Source organism: Myzus persicae, unplaced genomic scaffold (genome assembly GCF_001856785.1).
Source record: "Myzus persicae strain clone G006 unplaced genomic scaffold, MPER_G0061.0, whole genome shotgun sequence".
In the NCBI taxonomy this organism is placed as follows: Eukaryota; Metazoa; Arthropoda; class Insecta; order Hemiptera; family Aphididae; genus Myzus; species Myzus persicae.
In genome coordinates this window covers 845,315-863,917 of record NW_019101886.1, presented here as the reverse complement: position 1 = coordinate 863,917, position 18,603 = coordinate 845,315, and the positions used below count along the sequence as shown (strand labels likewise).

Genomic DNA, 18,603 nt, shown 5'->3' with positions numbered 1-18,603 from the left:
ATAGGAGGTAAAAAATATTGAATTAGTATTAGAACGCCTCGAACAAATCACGAAAACAAAAAAAATAAAACATTGAACGCAATAATTATTTCAGCAACCTACAGCAAATAATAATGATAATTGTATTATGATTTATGATTTGTCATTACAATGAACTTTGCACAAATAGTATATGTATTGTGTTTTCTTCCGATTGAAAATCAAAATAAATAGCTGTCTTACACATGGTGAAGACGTACGGATTCAAACAGTTCTAACAATAGCCTGGAAGATATACATATAACTGAAAAATAACAACAACAAAAAACGTGGGCAACACAATGATCTTTTGACCTCCTGCATTGTGTAAGATGCACACCTAATGTAAACATAAATCAAGTATAAGTAATCTTGATAAGAAATTTAGGATAACATTTTAGTTTCGAAATTCTACATAAATGAATAAGTAACATAAGACTTTTTGGTTTATTAATATAGTGTACAAATAATAGTGACACAGTGTAATTTATTTAAACACGCCCATGAAAAAAAAAATATCGTCATAGGCCATAGTTTTATTATTCATTTTAGAAATTAGAATATTTTATTTAAGTTCAGGTTTGTAAATTGAATTATACAATATCACAATCGAGTATATTAACCATTGGGTACCTACATAGTGCATTATCTAACTGTATAGTACGATAAACGTATGGTCTGAAATATATTAACATAATATATTATAGAAACAGTACATGGGTTTTAAATAATATATCCTAATACAGTAGATGGTAGGACCACGCATGTTGGTATAATAGTCAAGGATAAATGAGAATTTCGTTCATTATATTTTGTTTTTTTTTCAGATGAAAATGACAACGCGAGTACTAATCACATGTATCCTAATATCGGTGGTTGTGTGTCCCAGGCTAAATATGGTGGTGTCGTTCCAACGGTTCCGAGGTCACCAGAGTTTTAGCAAGAGTATCGAGATACTCGACTATACTCTTGCTAACAAAAATATATATTTTTATAAAACCCATTAAATATAGTATGACATTATATGACCATTTCGTGGACGACCAATATTAGGTTACCCTTCCTCGCAGGGTAAACATTCGGGTAGAACAAGAGTGCGTGTTTGAACAGTGGAACCCCTGCGACGTTTCCGTCCTTTTGGCGGTTAGGGATGACAGTTCATCCTAAGTGAAGTTGTCACAGTTGATCCAACAATATTAACGAGCCCGACAAAACAGAATGATATACGTGGCAAACGTATTAAAAAGAATCGAATTATTTTTTAAATGCTTTGTCAATAATGACGCGTAGAACCGCGATTGTATACTGTGTAGCCAACGATAAATGTTTATTTATTTATTTCGCATCGAATTAACGCTTAAAGTATACAAAAGATTTAGTGTATACAAAACCCGTAAGCGAGTACAATGTTTATGTTTTAAAATGTTGTCGCTGAGCCACAATAAAACGCGTACATTTCGTGTTGACGTGGGCGGACCGCAAATGATAGAATGTGTGCGTCAAAATGTCACGACTGGATTAGAAAACGCATATTATACACGTGTATAGAAGCCGATAATAACTAATGGTAGAAGAAAAAAAGTCACTGTTAAGTGCAAACATATAATGCCTAAGTATGTATTTATAGTACGACCGTACAACAATCAGTCTCGAGATTTCATTGAAAACCGCAGTTCTTTTACCTCGGACCGGAAGACACGATTTGGATATCGTTGAATAATATCCCCCCCTCTCCTCGTCCTAACAATTAACGCCGGTAGCCAGGTGCTTCCTGTAAACTGATTTTTTTAAGGCTTCAAATTTCTCCCGGCGTAGAACAAGGATAATAATATTATTATAATATGATAATAACATTCTAAAATTCAAGAACGAATGTCTATACGACCAATTATGAACGATTTAAATATGCCGAGAACTCAAGTATATAATATAATTACGAGCAAAACATTACAAACGCTGCAATTAGGTATTATAAATTATTTACAATAAATTATAACGAATAATGGTTTTATTAATATTGAGATATACTATTATAGGTACTATATATTCACGAACCACCATTGAATGTCCATTGTGTTCATTTGACACACGTGTCAAACAAATATCATCCAAGTACAATATAGTATTTATACAAGCGGAAAATAAACGTAACGCACAAATAATAATATAATTACGACAAAATATGATGGGTCGTAGCGGTATCAACCATCCGGTAAACGCATACCTGTACATACCAATCTGACTGTCATTACAGATGATGTCATTAATTATTGTTATTGATACGAAACAATAATTCGATGACGGTCAACTCGTCGATAATATTATTCAGTTCACGTAGTTTATTTACCACGATAATGATAAACTTTAAATAAAAGTAATTACCCTGGATTATTAAATTAATACCTTGATCAGTTCACACAAGTATAACAGCCAAGTTTGGAAATTACAATTTTATTCCTGGTCGAGAAGTGTCTATTATTCTGTTAGAGGTCAAATATTCCTAGTTAACGTATTTCGTAAATGTTTACAAACTCGTTTAGATGGACTTGACCTACTTCTTCTGACACCCGAACTTATAGATTGTAAATAAATCATTAAATCGTAATCGCAGATGTTCGAGATAAGTATTTTGATCAAATGTAAAATAATTCTTAGATTTCACATATTGTTTTTACATCAGTAAAAAAATTAAATGAAGAAGTAACATAGTAATAATTACATCAAATTAAAAACAGAAATAAAAAAATATTCGACATAATATTGGTAGTTATAATTACATTAAACTAAGCACTATTTAGGGTATTTATATAGTATATTATAAATATTGATATATGCGACATGTTAGGGCTGAAACTATTTTTACTACAATCTTAATGTCGTTTATTTTTATTTCAAAATAATTTAAGGCATTTCAAAACTCCCCCATATCCGTTTAGATCATTTTAAAATCTATTTTTATCATCCCTTGGTTCTCTCTAACATAACAATAACAACTCTTATTTTCAGTACCACGGTTTTGCATGTTTCAGTTAATGCGCACACTCTTTGTTCGGATATTTTTTCGATTTGTTTCTGAAAAAAGTCGCCTTCATAATTTGTTTATACTTCCCAACTCCCCTATTTCAAGTCTCGAGTAACCCCATATACTCATCCATTATCGATGTGAATATTATAGGAGTTTCCTGTACGGTCTCGTTGCGGACTGATCGCTATATTATAATACCACTCGAGAAAATAAATCTATACGGATTCACCGAGGAGGAGTTGCATGGGTAGGCTAATAAACAAAATAATCCATACTGTTTTCCCGCCATAAAGGCGACGGAATAAAGGCACGACCTTGGGGCTCATCTCGCGTGCTTTTTCTCCGCCCATCATCGCCAAGAGCGTAACCATACGCGTTATAATGTCTACCGCTCAGTGATACGAGAGCGTTTTTCGTGGCACGTTGGCGTCGATCAGCGCGAGGTTTAAAAATACGCCGGCGAAACGACGCTCGACAAATCCAATTTTTAAAAATAGAACAGAACACGCCATATCGCACAGCCCGCGCGGACATGTCGTAAATGCACCGTATGACATTCAAAAGCACTGCAATACGTCATTGGCCATGCACATTTTACAAGAGGCGAGTCGCTCAACATCTATACACATACCATAGCATTAATGAATAAGAAGTATAATATGTTCAACGACAGGAGTGCGCAAAATTTTTCCAAGGGGCGATATATTATAATATTTTATAATATATGCAACCGACAATAAATCCCAGCTGACGTCACATGCATATATTAATTCATATTTTACAGTGCAGTACGAACATGCGCGAACTAGGGCGGAAACACGGATCGTGTTGAGCATATTCTTCTCATCTGTTTATACTTTTTTAATAATAATATTATCTACGAAATAGACATCGGGATCGTGGGCGGTCTGATAATATTACGTACGAATAAAATACACATGTCCCAAACGTTGAAAGTTCCGATATCCATAATATATCGACCTCCGATTCGAGCGATTCGGAGACTCCCCGTTACGAACCGTGTGCCTAACAAATTATACCGTGCTGTTTACCACCAGTCAATAATAACGGTAGACCCTTTGTGTATTTGTGTATGTGTGTGTGTGTGTGTGTGTGTGTGTGTAAACACGGAAAAACACGACCAACGAATAATAATATTTAATTTAGATGATATCGCTCAACGAAACTTCCGGCCGTTGATTGTGATAAGGGCGACATAGCGAGGGGTGAGTAGGGGGGAGAAGGGTGCAGCACGCTTGCTGGCTGTCGGCCCACCAACGGGGCCCGTCCGCCATCAAACATTATAATAATATGAAGACACTGTAAAATTAGTACTCGCTGCAGTAGTCTCGCAGAACTTCCTCTGTGCGAGTCAGAGTAGGTAGATACTCGATAAATACTAAGTGGCTATATTTAAATGACGCCCGGCTGTGAAGGATTTCGAATGCAACGCACGGGCGAGCTTGTCCGAGCGTTGTCAGAAGTACGTGTCCCATAATAAAAAAAAAATTGTCTAGCAACCCGACTCGACCTAACAGTAGCCGACTATAGGCGTATTCCGGTAAAATTTTAAATTTTCAATTGCTGGAGGACAACATACGTCATAGTTGGTACTTTAATGTAATATTATAACAGGCGTGTGGTTAGATATTTGTGCATCGAGTTTAAAACGACACACTGACTTTAATTGGATAATCGTGTTGATAATTCATCAGTTTGTTACAAACATAAAAATTACCCGAGTTCACCTTCATTGACCCTTTAGAACGTAAAATGTGTCGCGTATATGTTGTCTAGCTATTAAAGTGAACACGTACAGAGGACCTACTGAGGTCTTTTCGTCAAAGAATACGGGTACAGGGTGGAGTCAAACGGCTATAATTAATCACCGATTCAAAGACCTTGCCATGTTGAGGGGAAAAGAAGCAGCCCCCTGTGCGTGCGTATAATTATATATATATAATGTTCTCGGGAGTAGAGAGAGAGAGAGAGAACAAAAAAAGGGAAACGGAATCAATCAAAAACGCCAAAAGGGGAACGTCTATCGTCTCTGATCATGACTCACCAGTGCCAGTTTTAAAAGGAAATTTATTATTATATGCTTTTATAATTAAATGTCGTGAAATTATTTTTACGTGATAATATGTATCATTACGTTATATATTATTAAAAAGATACCATAAAATATTTGACACGTCATTTAATATATAACATGTGTTGGATATCATAAAAATTTCAACACGTCATCTTTAAAACATGATCCTGAAATACTATATGTATCATATAAATGTATAACTACAGCCGTTTTTCCAATAAAAAGTAAGTTTCAATAAGTAGGTAGGTATAAATTAAATATGAAAACACACATTAACGTTATATAAGAATAGGCAGGAATTTAACACGATGCTCGACCCTTTGTACATCGGACAATATAATATCTTATCTTATGGCTATATCTTCCAATATTTAGAAAATCGTAATAGCTATACAACTATACAAGTGGTCTTGTAAAAGGTAGAATGAAGTAAAATCTGACCTCGTTACTACATTATACCGGAAATGTATAACAAGCGTGGAAAAATTCAACTTTTAAAATCATTATTCTAAATAACAAGTAAAATATATGCAATTATTAATTATTATAACTACGTAAATATTAACGAAAACGAATAAAACCATTGTATAATTATACTTCTAAAATGGAAACTAAAACTTACTTATGAAACCAGCTCAATGTAAGGATTCTAAAAAATGAAATATTACTTTATATAGTTATTTGTGCAAATAAAATATTATAACGACAATAATATGAACGAATTAACAATTTTCCCAATTTTAATCTTCATATTGTCAACTACAAAACTATTTTAACAAAACTTTGTGAATATACCTATTACTTTATGGATATTTTAATAAAGAATTTTAATTGTGTAGGTACATTGCATAATTTTACTTTTAAAATACGAGTACCTACATTAACTATTATTTACAGTCAATAACAAATAATATATATGCCTATACATTAGATTTACAACTAGCCTTTAAGTAAGTTAACATTTAAAATAGTATTAACTTTAGTAGTAACATTATATTAATTAGTTAAAAAAGTAAAATAAACAAACACACATTTTGTATGATTATTCAGTATAGGCAAAAACAGTCTGCAATGTTTTTCCACTAGGACAAAAAATTAAGTTGGTAACTTATGAAAAGAATAGGTAATAATTCTATATAAAATGAAATACATTGTCTATCTATAGCTGTTAATTAATAAATTGTATTAAGAACATATTATAGTGCATTATTTGTTTCATAACAATAGTAAAGATAATCTATTATGTAGTTGAATTTTTTTACTCAATTACTTTCCGTAAATGTGCATCTCATATATTGATTTATAAATAAATAACAGCACAAAAATCTAATATCTAGTTCGTATTTAAATTTTTAAATCGAACGAAAATCATTCAAATGCATTTTCATGTCAGTACGATGATTGAGTATAGGTAATATATTACACATTGTAGCATTGACAATTCGTTTGTTTGTTTATACTTTATGAATAATTAACATTAACACGATTTTATTGAATGTACTCTTATATAGTAATACCTATTTTAATATAATAAGTTCCATTATCGATGATATCGTTGTATTAATAAAATAATTAGTTTGAGAAGATATTAGCCAAAACAAACATAACTATAATATTCTGATATCATCATATAGTTTTCAATGGTAGGTAAATATTGTTTAATATTATAAATAGGTATACTTAATAAGTAATTATACATTTTGATAACTGTTATTGTAGAATGATAAATAATAAAATAAAGCAATCGATTAAACTCTATCACATTATTTGAAACAAGTTATTGATTCCTAATTATTGTTTGAATTTTCTTGTTTTTAGCAAAGTTGGTTATTAAAATATACAATAATATAATAAAAGCTCCTGTTGACGAAAAACCTTATAAATATTTTGACAACCGTCAACCCCATGCAAGAACTGTTCATGACTATGCACTATAGTTGTAGCAGGTACCCAATACCCACGCTGTTTTCATAACAATAGTAATAATATAACACCACAAAGGTACAAAAGTTTCAAGGTAATCTCCCCCTGACGTCAGAGCTTCGGGTGAAAATATAGTGAAAAAATATAATAAATTGATTGTAAGCAATATTTAAAGACCTAGTACGAAAATAATGGATTTAAAATTAACTAAATTATTAATAATAGTTAACGCGAATTATAACGATAAAATAAATAATAATATTAATGAGTAATTTAAGTTGTGAACATGAAAATGTTAAATAAATAATAAATCTGTATAATCACTATTAAATAAAATAATTAGTAGAAACTACAACCAGTGAACTCTAAACTCGTAATTTCTACGTGACAGCTGTTGTAGTAGACATAACATAATATTATGTTTTGGCTATATAATCAAGCAAGGAGATTTCACTAACATAGTAAAGATAATATAGGTATGAACACAGTCAACAAAATAAGTTGCGCTCTAGAATTAAATTATTTAATTTATCTCGACACAGAAAAATACAAATTAAAAATGAAAATCGTGTAAAACTCTGCGATTGGAGTTTGAGCATAAGTATTCCATCTACTGCGAGATCATGCCAATATTCACAAAATTTAATATAAATCGTGTAACAGCCGTATAAAACGTTTATTTCAATCCTCGCAATATGAATTTGTTTGAAATTACAACATATAATTGTACTGGTGCATTGTTGTGTACCATCTGCCTAGGTGCGTTTAAATAAATGACATTTCATTCGTTGTATACTCGTATATTCCATTTTAGTATTTTATACTCGTATCCGGACAAGAAAAAAACCGTCAACACGGCTCCCCGGGTAAGACGATAACGCGTCAGAAGCCATTGTACACGACACACGTCACGTTTATTATACGACAACCGTAATTTATTATAAACCCCCCAGCAGCTATATAATAACAGGCCCTTGGTACCTTACCCTTTGCGGTCATCGTCCTCTCGTCGGCGGCTGCGGCGGCGGCAGCCGCGGTGCCCGAAGACATCTTCCCCATTCAATACAATATAATAATAATAATATAAAATAAAACTGATATTGTATAATATCGAGTTATAACTCGGTCCGGTCGGGTCGTCGGATACGCAGCCGTCACACGCGCACACGAAACGGTATTATATTAATACGAAAATAATAATAATTTTAAATTTACTTTAATATTATGTGATACTCTCCCACACACGAATTATTGTTGTTGTTGTACAAGAAAACGTCACACGATGACATCGGAGACCATCCCGTACGACACGTGCGCGTAAACTGTCGGCGTTGGCCGCGAGCGTCGTGTGCTCTCCGCTCGCTGCGACTATTCGTCGTCGGCAGGGGGGTGATGGTGCGGAGTGGGTGGGGAGGTGTTCTACGTGATTTATGCCAACTATACGGTAAAACGAAATTTCGATACACAACAACAACAGACGACGACAGCGATGACGACGCGGTCGGTGGAGGCGATCGGTAGGCAAGTATAGCTGGTATACTTATTGTAATTTGTTCTATCGTTATTAGGTGTGTTTTTTTTTTTTATTTCGTTTTCCTATCGGCGGCGGCCACAACGATCGAGCGCGAAATAATGGAAGGAACAATTGAACAACGAAAAAAAAAATCGTACGAAAATAAATAAACCGTATTTTTACAGGTTTTGAATACCGCCACCGCGCCGCCGCATCTGTCGAGAAAACTGCGGTGGCGGCGGCGCACGGCGGGGTTTCCACGGTCATAACGGAACCGCGGTCATTGTCCAACCGCCACCGACGTGGTGTTACCATTATATTGTTATATATTATTTTCATACATAGGTTCGTCAAATATAATAGGTAATGATATATCATGAGTAATGGTATAATATATCATGATATATTACGTATATCAGGCACGACCGCGTTTTTCTCGTCAAAATTGTATACGTACATGCAATCGAACGGTGCAATACGAACGTCATCCTCCTCCATTTCTCGGCACCTATGCAGATACTTTGGAGCCGACTGAGTGCATTATGTATACACTTACTATGCGTCTAGTACTGTTGTTGATACATATTTTTATTTTATGAATCGCTAAACGTGTAAGATAACGAATTTTATTAAAATATATTATGGAAATATATATACAATACGATTACCAAATAATACAAGCACAAAAATGACTTATGTATGACTACTATAATTTGATTTTAAATTCAAAAGACAATTTGTAAATTTACCAAAACAATAGACCATTATGGAATTATACGATACACATCATATTATTATAATTTATAGTGATTATTTAATACCTATAATTTAATGTTAAGTATTTTATTAAATTTAAGCAAATAGAAAAATGCCTGATTTTAGTTTACTAAGCTATTTTACATTTTTACCTAATAAACATGAAACTAATAATATGTTATGATTCATTCAACAGGTAATAGTATGCAGATCATATTTAAGCTAATATAGTATAATATCTAACATTATGTTATGATAAAACTTGGAACAGTAAAACACGTTCAAAATTGTAGTTTATAACGCCATATTTAAGTATACATTCATAAATGTTTACTTTTATGATGTAGTAAAAAAATTATTATTGTACTTTTTTCTAATTGTTGATAATGCAGGAGTGAATTCCAACCAATGACGTTTTCATCATTTTACTTTCTATTAGTATGTAACACTGGTGAATATGTGTTTCAAGTTGTAACTAAATTTATGTGTGATCGAACATACGGCAGTATACACATCATATTGTACACGGACAAAGAGTAATTCATACTTATATTGATCTGTAATAGATGATATTTAACAATTATTTTACAAATTATCAATGTAACAAGCTATTAGTAATTATTAAGGACGTATAATAACTGTTTAAAAAACATATCATGTCGAAGTTTGTCACAGTTTCTCTTCATTTCATAGGATTTATTCAAGTAAAAATACATTTTTCTACAAAAAATTAAACAAAAGAGTTTTTTTTTAAAACTAAAATGGTTTTCATTAAGTTATAAAATAAAATGATAAATGAAGGTAAATAATATAATAAAACTAAGAAAAACCAAAGTCATTGTATTTTGTTCTTAGTTATACCCAATTTTAGAATAACAAAAACCTTCTAACAAGAAACACATCAACACGTGTATAGGTATGAACTAGCATTTCATTAGTTATAATTCATAAATATTACAATATTATAAACCTGCAGACTGCACTAATTTTCAAACATTATATTTGTCCTCGACCGAAATTTCAATAAAAAATCTAGTAACTATAAAATATTCAAAACATTCGATAACTTAATATATTTAGCTAAATTTAAATGTAAACAAGTGATGAGCCACCTCGACGCATTAAAGAGATATTGTTATTGTAGATTTGAAAAAAAAAATAATAATGCATTATAACAGAGAAAAAAGTTACCTATCTAATATCTTACATTTAATCATATGGTATTTCAGTTTTTGGACGACCTATTATGTATAGTGTAAAACTATTAACTCCGACACCGAAAACAATTATATACTTATTATTTTTTAATGGTGATTAATTAATACTTGATCGATTTACATAATTGTTAAACCTGTAATACATGAATGTGATACGCTAATTATATATTATATACAACTTGAAGATAAAATATAATGATATTATGTGCTTATTTTACCCTTACATAATAAAAGAACACTTTAAATAATTACCTACAACTACACTTTTTCCGTACAAAAAAAACTTGTTTATATATTTTTTCGTTTTTACAAACAACGTTTAATTGTCTAAATAAAATGTCTAAAGACTTTACACAATTCCACCATTAAAAATAATACATTTTGCTACACATTCTTATATGGCTCGATATAAAGAAATAGTTTTTCTACTTGATTTTCCGAAATACTTGGAAATAGAAATTATAGGTATCAAATATTCACAACAGTCAGACATACCAAGAAGTATAAGGAAATGCAGATTTACTCGAGGCAGATGAATGTATTATTAAAACAAAGTGTAAAACCAAAATGGCCCTACAACTTTTTGAATACAGAACAATCGTTTCTTTGCTTCTTCCAATTACTCGTTGTCATTTTTGCAAATCAATATTTACGAATATATTTTATATGATTGTTGCGTATTTACGTATACTTAAAAACTTACAAATTAAATAAACAATTTATATTATTTCAAACAGTCAGATTTAATTTATCACTAATTGTACTACGATTTAAGTGTAATTCGAAAGCTCCCAAATCGTCCTATAATAAACTTTTTATGCTAAAAATATTTGTTGATATTTTTATTTTTACTTTAAAAATCTAAGGAATAAGTACCGCATTGTATATAGTAATAAGTTATGTGTAAACATTAATCAGCGTTTTGGTTCTTCAATTATTATGAAGGATTTCAATGCAATTTTACCGTATTAAGTTTAGGTAAAAAAAAATTAATGATAAATTAAAGTATTAAACAAATCTAAAAATGTAATTAATTCAGAGACAGTAATTGGTTTTTAAACAACGCAATATCCACATGGTGCAATATGCTGCCGTCGGTTGACTAAGCGTTGAAAAATAGAACGAACCCATTCGAGGCATTTCAAACATATACGGATACATCGATGTCTAATGTGTATTAATACACATTGTAAAAGAATCGTGTGTTGTTTACCACTATAATATGGTCGCATAAAACTAGCTCCAACCACATGTCTTTGCTCCAAAAGTCGAGACTATAATAAGCTACGTGAAAATAATACAATAAATTGTTCGGCAGAATTATTACAATCCAATGTTTCCATCGTTTCCGAAAATTATTATTACTCGATTCGGTGACCAAAACATCGACACTTTTTTCACGGAGTAAATGAATATTGGAGAAAAAAATAACGATATAAAAAACAACGAAACGTTGTCGGTGTATACGACGTACACCAGTGTTTCGACCGGTGCGAGGGAAGACGAAACGACATATAGCGTGACTCACACTGGCCACCCTTCAACTGTAAGCCGACCCCTTCTAAAGATGATTGCAGACGGAAATGTAGTTCCTATTTTCAGAAAGACGAAAACCATATGCATTAACCTTATAACCACATCTAGTGTGAGTTGCTCATTTTTTTCACGTCGCTTATGTTTCGTTTGTTCTCACAAAAAATAATAAACTTTGTAGAAAATCTCGTTCATAATATACCCATATAAACATTCAAGACAAAGACGTGCTACATATAACTTTATTCGTTATTACAGGCTATCTACAACATAAAAACATTATTTCGATAAGTTACTACCAATAAGTACTAAAATATTATGAAAACTAAAAACATATTTCTGAATATTTGTTAGACGTTATTAGGTATTGCAGTTTTAATGAACTATTCATAGATAGATGTAGAAAAATCGTTGATACGTTATGGTGTAGGTATACCATACAAAATATAAGCAAAATATTAAAATGTTGACAATTTTTTAGATAATATTTTAATGCACAAATTTATATTAAAATAAATATTTATACTTAAATAAATATTAACAAAAGTACCTATAGAATAGTATTTTCTTAAGATTCATCGTGGTGGTACTTATTTAAAATAAAAGTAAAGATTTAAAACTAAAATTGGATTTCTACTCTGAAATCTTAAGCAAATAGTTCTCCTAGCTATAATGTATTGCAAGTTTAGATTAAATTTAATTCTAAACATGTATGAGGGTTTTTTACCCCCTTTTATAAAATGTACTCAGAAAAACGATTTTCTCTGATTTTTAAATCTTTTTGTATACCTACTACAACTCAACTCAGATCCCTTATAGTATTAATTTCTAGGGCACTTACTGTTTATTATAACCTTACTGTTTATTTTTTGCCACTTCAAAATTTTTTTTTTTTCTCTCAACACATTTCATACTATCAGTGTTTAAATGCATATAATGTACGTCAAAATATACTTCACATAACCGTCATACAGTCTTTAATAATATTTTAAAATTAACATATTTTTCTTAGTTTGGCAGAACTATCAGTATACGATTCTGTTGATTTGTGTGCCACTAAAATTAAAATGTCTGTCATTCTAGTTATTTAAATTCAGTCTTTACCAATGTCTGTACCTATATAAGTTAAAAATATATTTTAATTCATTCACTTATTAGTATAAACAATCATGAACTGTAAAACATACATACCTATACTACCACGTACCATAGAGGTATTTTTTAAAACATAACTAAAATTGTAAAATAATACATTATATACGGATACAAGTTAAATTAACTGTTAATCCCAAGTACCCTACAGTCACGAATCTGTACACATTTATAATTTTAATGTATGATATTACATATATACTATTATACGGCACGTTTCATTTATGATCGTACTAACTTTTGACTTTCAAGAGTAGTCAAGTAACTGAAGTAACTGAAGTAGAATCACATGAATACGAATAATGAAGTTAATTTTTCAATGATATTGTAAATAAGATTTTAGTTACAATTATGTGCACACCTAAATAATGAATCACGATTAAAGCCATTGCTCAATAGTCAAGTCAATGACCATAACTTAAAACATTTAAGGATTTTGGAAATAAAAATAAAACCCATTTCCTGTGATTTTTTTATATATATTCGAAGACCATGAATTATAAACTAAAGTTTATGGTACCTATAAAAATGGATGTGACCTATAGTGATCCTAGTTCTACATGGATTTACCGAAATATTTTTTTCAACGTTTCCACCCATAAGTATAACTATTTCTATTTGTTCAACAATATCATTAAAAAAAAAAAAAATAGCTTTCGAAAAGGAAAAAATATAAGAATATTTCAACCATCTATTGTCCACAGCCATACGAGGGTAGGGTTTTTAATGGTCGTTCTATTTGACAAGAGCAAACAAAATCACTGGTTGTGAATGTTTTGAATGCACAACAAAAACGAGGGTGGAGAAATACAAAGAGACTATATGTATGAATCATATGAATAAAAAACTTTAACTCAAAAAATAATTGCCAACAACTTCATGAAATTTTAAAATTTTCATATTTGAATAAATGATATAAAATAACGAATATCACATATTATATTCCACTTTCGTTATATGAATTCAAGTAGGTCACTTGCATTCTAAACATCAATAAACATGGTTGATTTTTATTTTATGATTTACATTTTAAATAGGTATATATTAAAAATAAAAAAAACGTTCATAAGTGGACGCTCAATATGTGTAATATGAAATACTTTGTTTTTAATATTGTTATTAATTATTTCCCCAGAATCCAAAAATGTTGAAATATTATTTACAATTTTTTTAATTAACTCAGATAGCTAAATTTAAAAAAAATTATTTTTAAAACCTATTAGATCACTTTATTGATGTTTACACACATACTTCTAGTATAATATATAAGTATTATAGCAAATATATTATATGCACCGAAGAAACTGTAACCAACAATGTTTTGATATTCTATTATTGGCATATTATATTTAGTATTATATTATCAACCAAAAATATTCATTGTTGTGCATACGTCTTGTTGACTAACGAAATCTAAATTATTTATTCATATTTATTTAATATTACAACTTGAAAATTATTTGAAATGTGTACAAAAAATATTTAAAGAAAAAATTACTTCTGAATTACAACGTATTGTGAAACCAATTTTAAAGTTATCTTTAAGTAATATAATACGGTGCTATATAATATATTATGAGGTCAAGAAATGTAAGTAGAAGAGTAGATGTTTGTGAAATTATCGTTTTGTTGGCTGATATTCTCAACCCGTTTCAAAGCATTAAAAAAAACATTGTAAACCACTTGTAGTTGTATACAGTTGTGCTACTTAACCATTGTTTTTATCCTCCCTTCTACTAAAAATAATAAGATTTATTATACAATGCACATCGATTCATATTATATCCCAACCACGCTAAACGTTTCAAAATTATATAAATTAGATGATTTTGTTATCTTATTTATGTAAACTTTGTAGTTTTATGTTTATAAACATATTAAGACTTTATTCTTTGTACCTAATGATAAAATAGGATTTTTTATAATGGACAATATTTATATTACGATTAAAATATATAAGTAATACATTTAATTAAATTTACATTAAAATTCAAAATTGATCTTATTGTGAATTGCCTATTATTAACAGCGAAATACAAGAACTTAATAGATATACTTCATTATTTTTTCAAGGACAAACATTATATAATGTTTAATTGGTTCACATAGGTGGTAATTTAGAATTATTTCAGTTACATTTTGACCTTACCCTTGACGTTATATACGACAGTAATTATAACACTAGCACTGTGTCTACGATTTGCATTTAGTTTGAACAATCATATATTTTAAATATATGAATAAGGGTGTACAAATTATAACTAATTTATTCTCGTTGTAAAAAATAATGGTATACTATAGAAATAATAAACTGCAGCAATGAAAGAGTCGGTGAAAGTAAATTATAATAATATTACGCTGAATTTCATAAAATCAATAGTATTGTAATTGAAGTGGGTACGCATAATTACATCGAACAAACATTTTAATAACATTAATATCGATTACCCTGTAAGAGGAATATCTCATTCGAGATTTTATTTAATATCGGAAATCACTGCAGACAATCGGTTCCGGACGTTCTGGTGAGAGAGCGTTATCGCCCTCTACCGCCGCCGACGCCGCAACGGGTGTCATCGATCTCTCCGGCACGTCCTGCCATGCGTATAACAGCGAAATACGCTTACAACGGTACACACGGGCTAACTACGCAAAACCAAATTTCGTTAGGCCAACACGCACGTGACAAATGAACCGTCAACCGTGTACGAAACACGAATTCTTTACCATTACGATTATCCATATACGTATACATGGTAGGTGGTATGTTGATTACGACAGTCACGGGCCTGCAGTGTGGCAAGACCTAGAACTACCTATAATATTATATTGATATGTGAGATTCGTCTCTGCTGCTGCAGTCAGCCGCGCTGCTTCCCGCGATAACATTAACAACAACAACAATCTTACGATGCCCGTTTCTCGAGACGCTCAAAATGACGACTGGGGCCGAGAGACTATATCCGAGGACGCGGTCCGGAAACGCGTAAACCGACTACGAATAAACATTAATAGTAGCATTGATCGAGTAGGTATACTGATAATCAATGACAGTATAGGTAATACGACTGCAATTTTTAATACATGAGCGGCGAGGGTCACCTGGATAGACGACTCTGAGTTCCCGGAGTTCGGGGCTGCTCCTGCTCCACGTATTCTTGGGCTGGACAATACACTGGAACATGTTATTCACCAGCCACGTAACTCATCGGTACCTACGTTTTCGGTCTGGTACCGCAGACGCGCGACGGCGGATTTTTAAAGCCCGCGACGCAATAGTATGACGACGATGATGTGTTTGTATACACACAACTGCAAGACGACGCGGAGAGACGGAGCGAGAAATATACGGTCGACAACTGTTGCGAGTGCGATACTGGAAGCTGTGTGCCGCCCGCCGGACCGAGTTCCCCGCTTTATCCCGTTCGGATCATGCGCTTTTCCGACCGTCGCCGTCCGCCGCAGGGGAAATGCGCCGTTTACGCGCTGCCACACCACACTTCAAGGATTTCAATAACATTATGACGTCATCTCCAACCCCCGCCTACCACCAACCCACATGGGTGCGTTCATACGGGGCCTAGCCAATTTGTTATCTGAAAATCAAATTTCAATGGGATGAAAAAACGTATTTTCCCATCGCCATAATATAATCATAATGTAATAGTAGTTATAAGTGCGCTAGAAATCGAATCGAGGTCATTCGGGGTTTAAATCGTTTCATCGGTCTCGACTGTACACAATAGTAATACGCACTAATAATGTGTAGGTACGTATACATATATATATATATGAGTGTACAATGTACAGACATTATTTTCGAATCACAATGAGCCATATACTACACGAGAATGTTCCAGGATGTTGAAAAAATTAAGTCATAAGAAAACCTGGTGTCAAACGTGACTCGTATATTAACGTGGATTGAATCCATGTCACGAATCGATCATTAATATAAAATCTTAAATAACGCACTATCCAGTACAAAATAGTTTTAAGTATTATGTCTGTTTATGGCACCAATAAGTTTATAGCCAGGTCTAGAACACATTATTATCTCTGACAACATATAAATACCATTCGATCATTTTAAATACTAAATAATTATTTCATATATTTTTTTGAATAGCAACCATTTATGCCAACAAAATTTTCATGAACAAATTTTTTTTAGATATCACCAATACTTCAAACACTCCAACCTCCTGAAGCAGCAGATCAATCCTATAACTTTAAGTCAATAATAATAATTCTACGAATAAAATAATTAATTTATCATTTATGTAAATATAGTATGCAATATCATTGTGTCTCAAAGAAAAATAAGTCATTAAATCAAAAATTATCAACTGAGATTATTTATTTAAAATGTTAGTATGTAAGTATTTTGAAAATATCGTAATTTAGTAAATAGCCATTACACCATACTTTTGTATTTATATATATATATATATTATGAAAAACATATGTCAGAGTAATTGTACCAAGAGACTTCACGGTAGGTTGATTACTTAATGCAATAGGCACAGCTATTCCGTTTAGGTGCTGCTATTTACAATGTTGCCGATTCACTAACTGTCTAAACGTAATGCCTAATAATATAGGTACAAATATAAATACAAAATATTTTTTTTATTATTTGAGTTAGATCATTAACAACAATGGATATTAAGCATATACATAAAAAATATACTAATATAGGTACTTTAATACACATTTTGATTACCTAATAATAAATCTAAATATTTTAATTAATTTTTTAGATTAAGTAGTTAAACTTAAAACTAAAAATAAATGAACAAAATAAATAATATATGTATGTAACTAATACTTTGTGTAATTAAATTACCTTTTAAGTGAATACTAATTGATTAGTATTTAGGTACTACCTACGAATATAAATTGATAACGTGTCAAACAACAATAAGATATTTATCTCAAATCCATGTTAATGGAAAATGAAAAAATACGTCTGACCCCAGTACAAATACTGACCAAACCCACGCAATATGTCGAAAATAAAAGATACTTAATATATTAGCCAACAGACTATATGATATATCACTATGTAGAAAATATACATACTATACGAGAACATAAACACACGTTCAGATGAAATGAGGATGTCGGTAGTTAAGATATAAGGGTGAAAATGAACAGAAAACAGAATTTCAAAACACATGGTCCACTAACAAAGCGTACCATTTTATATGATACATCATTGCATCAACCAATAGACCAGAAGACCACCCATAATAGCGGCTTACTATAATGTCGTTTTAAATAGTCAAAATAATCCATATATTATTATAATGACGTTTAAATCGTATAAATCGTATGCATCGTGGGAAATAATTAACTTTCGTATACA

General features: G+C 31.3%; 1 protein-coding gene across 3 annotated transcripts in view; it reads right to left on the bottom strand.

The window, feature by feature from the left end:
- The window catches only part of LOC111030664 (SLIT-ROBO Rho GTPase-activating protein 1-like), a 47,687-nt gene that overhangs the window by 17,939 nt on the left and 11,145 nt on the right, over positions 1-18,603 (bottom strand). The window contains exon 1 of one of the 3 annotated variants that reach the window (XM_022310288.1): positions 16,335-16,611. The exons of 1 other annotated variant lie outside the window; for it this stretch is intronic. In XM_022310288.1, coding sequence (XP_022165980.1) covers positions 16,335-16,416 — 82 coding nt within the window. In that variant the 5' untranslated portion in view covers positions 16,417-16,611. Of the gene's footprint in view, positions 1-8,047; positions 8,384-16,334; positions 16,612-18,603 lie in introns of those variants that run through there. One more of the 3 variants, XM_022310289.1, reaches the window with a different exon arrangement.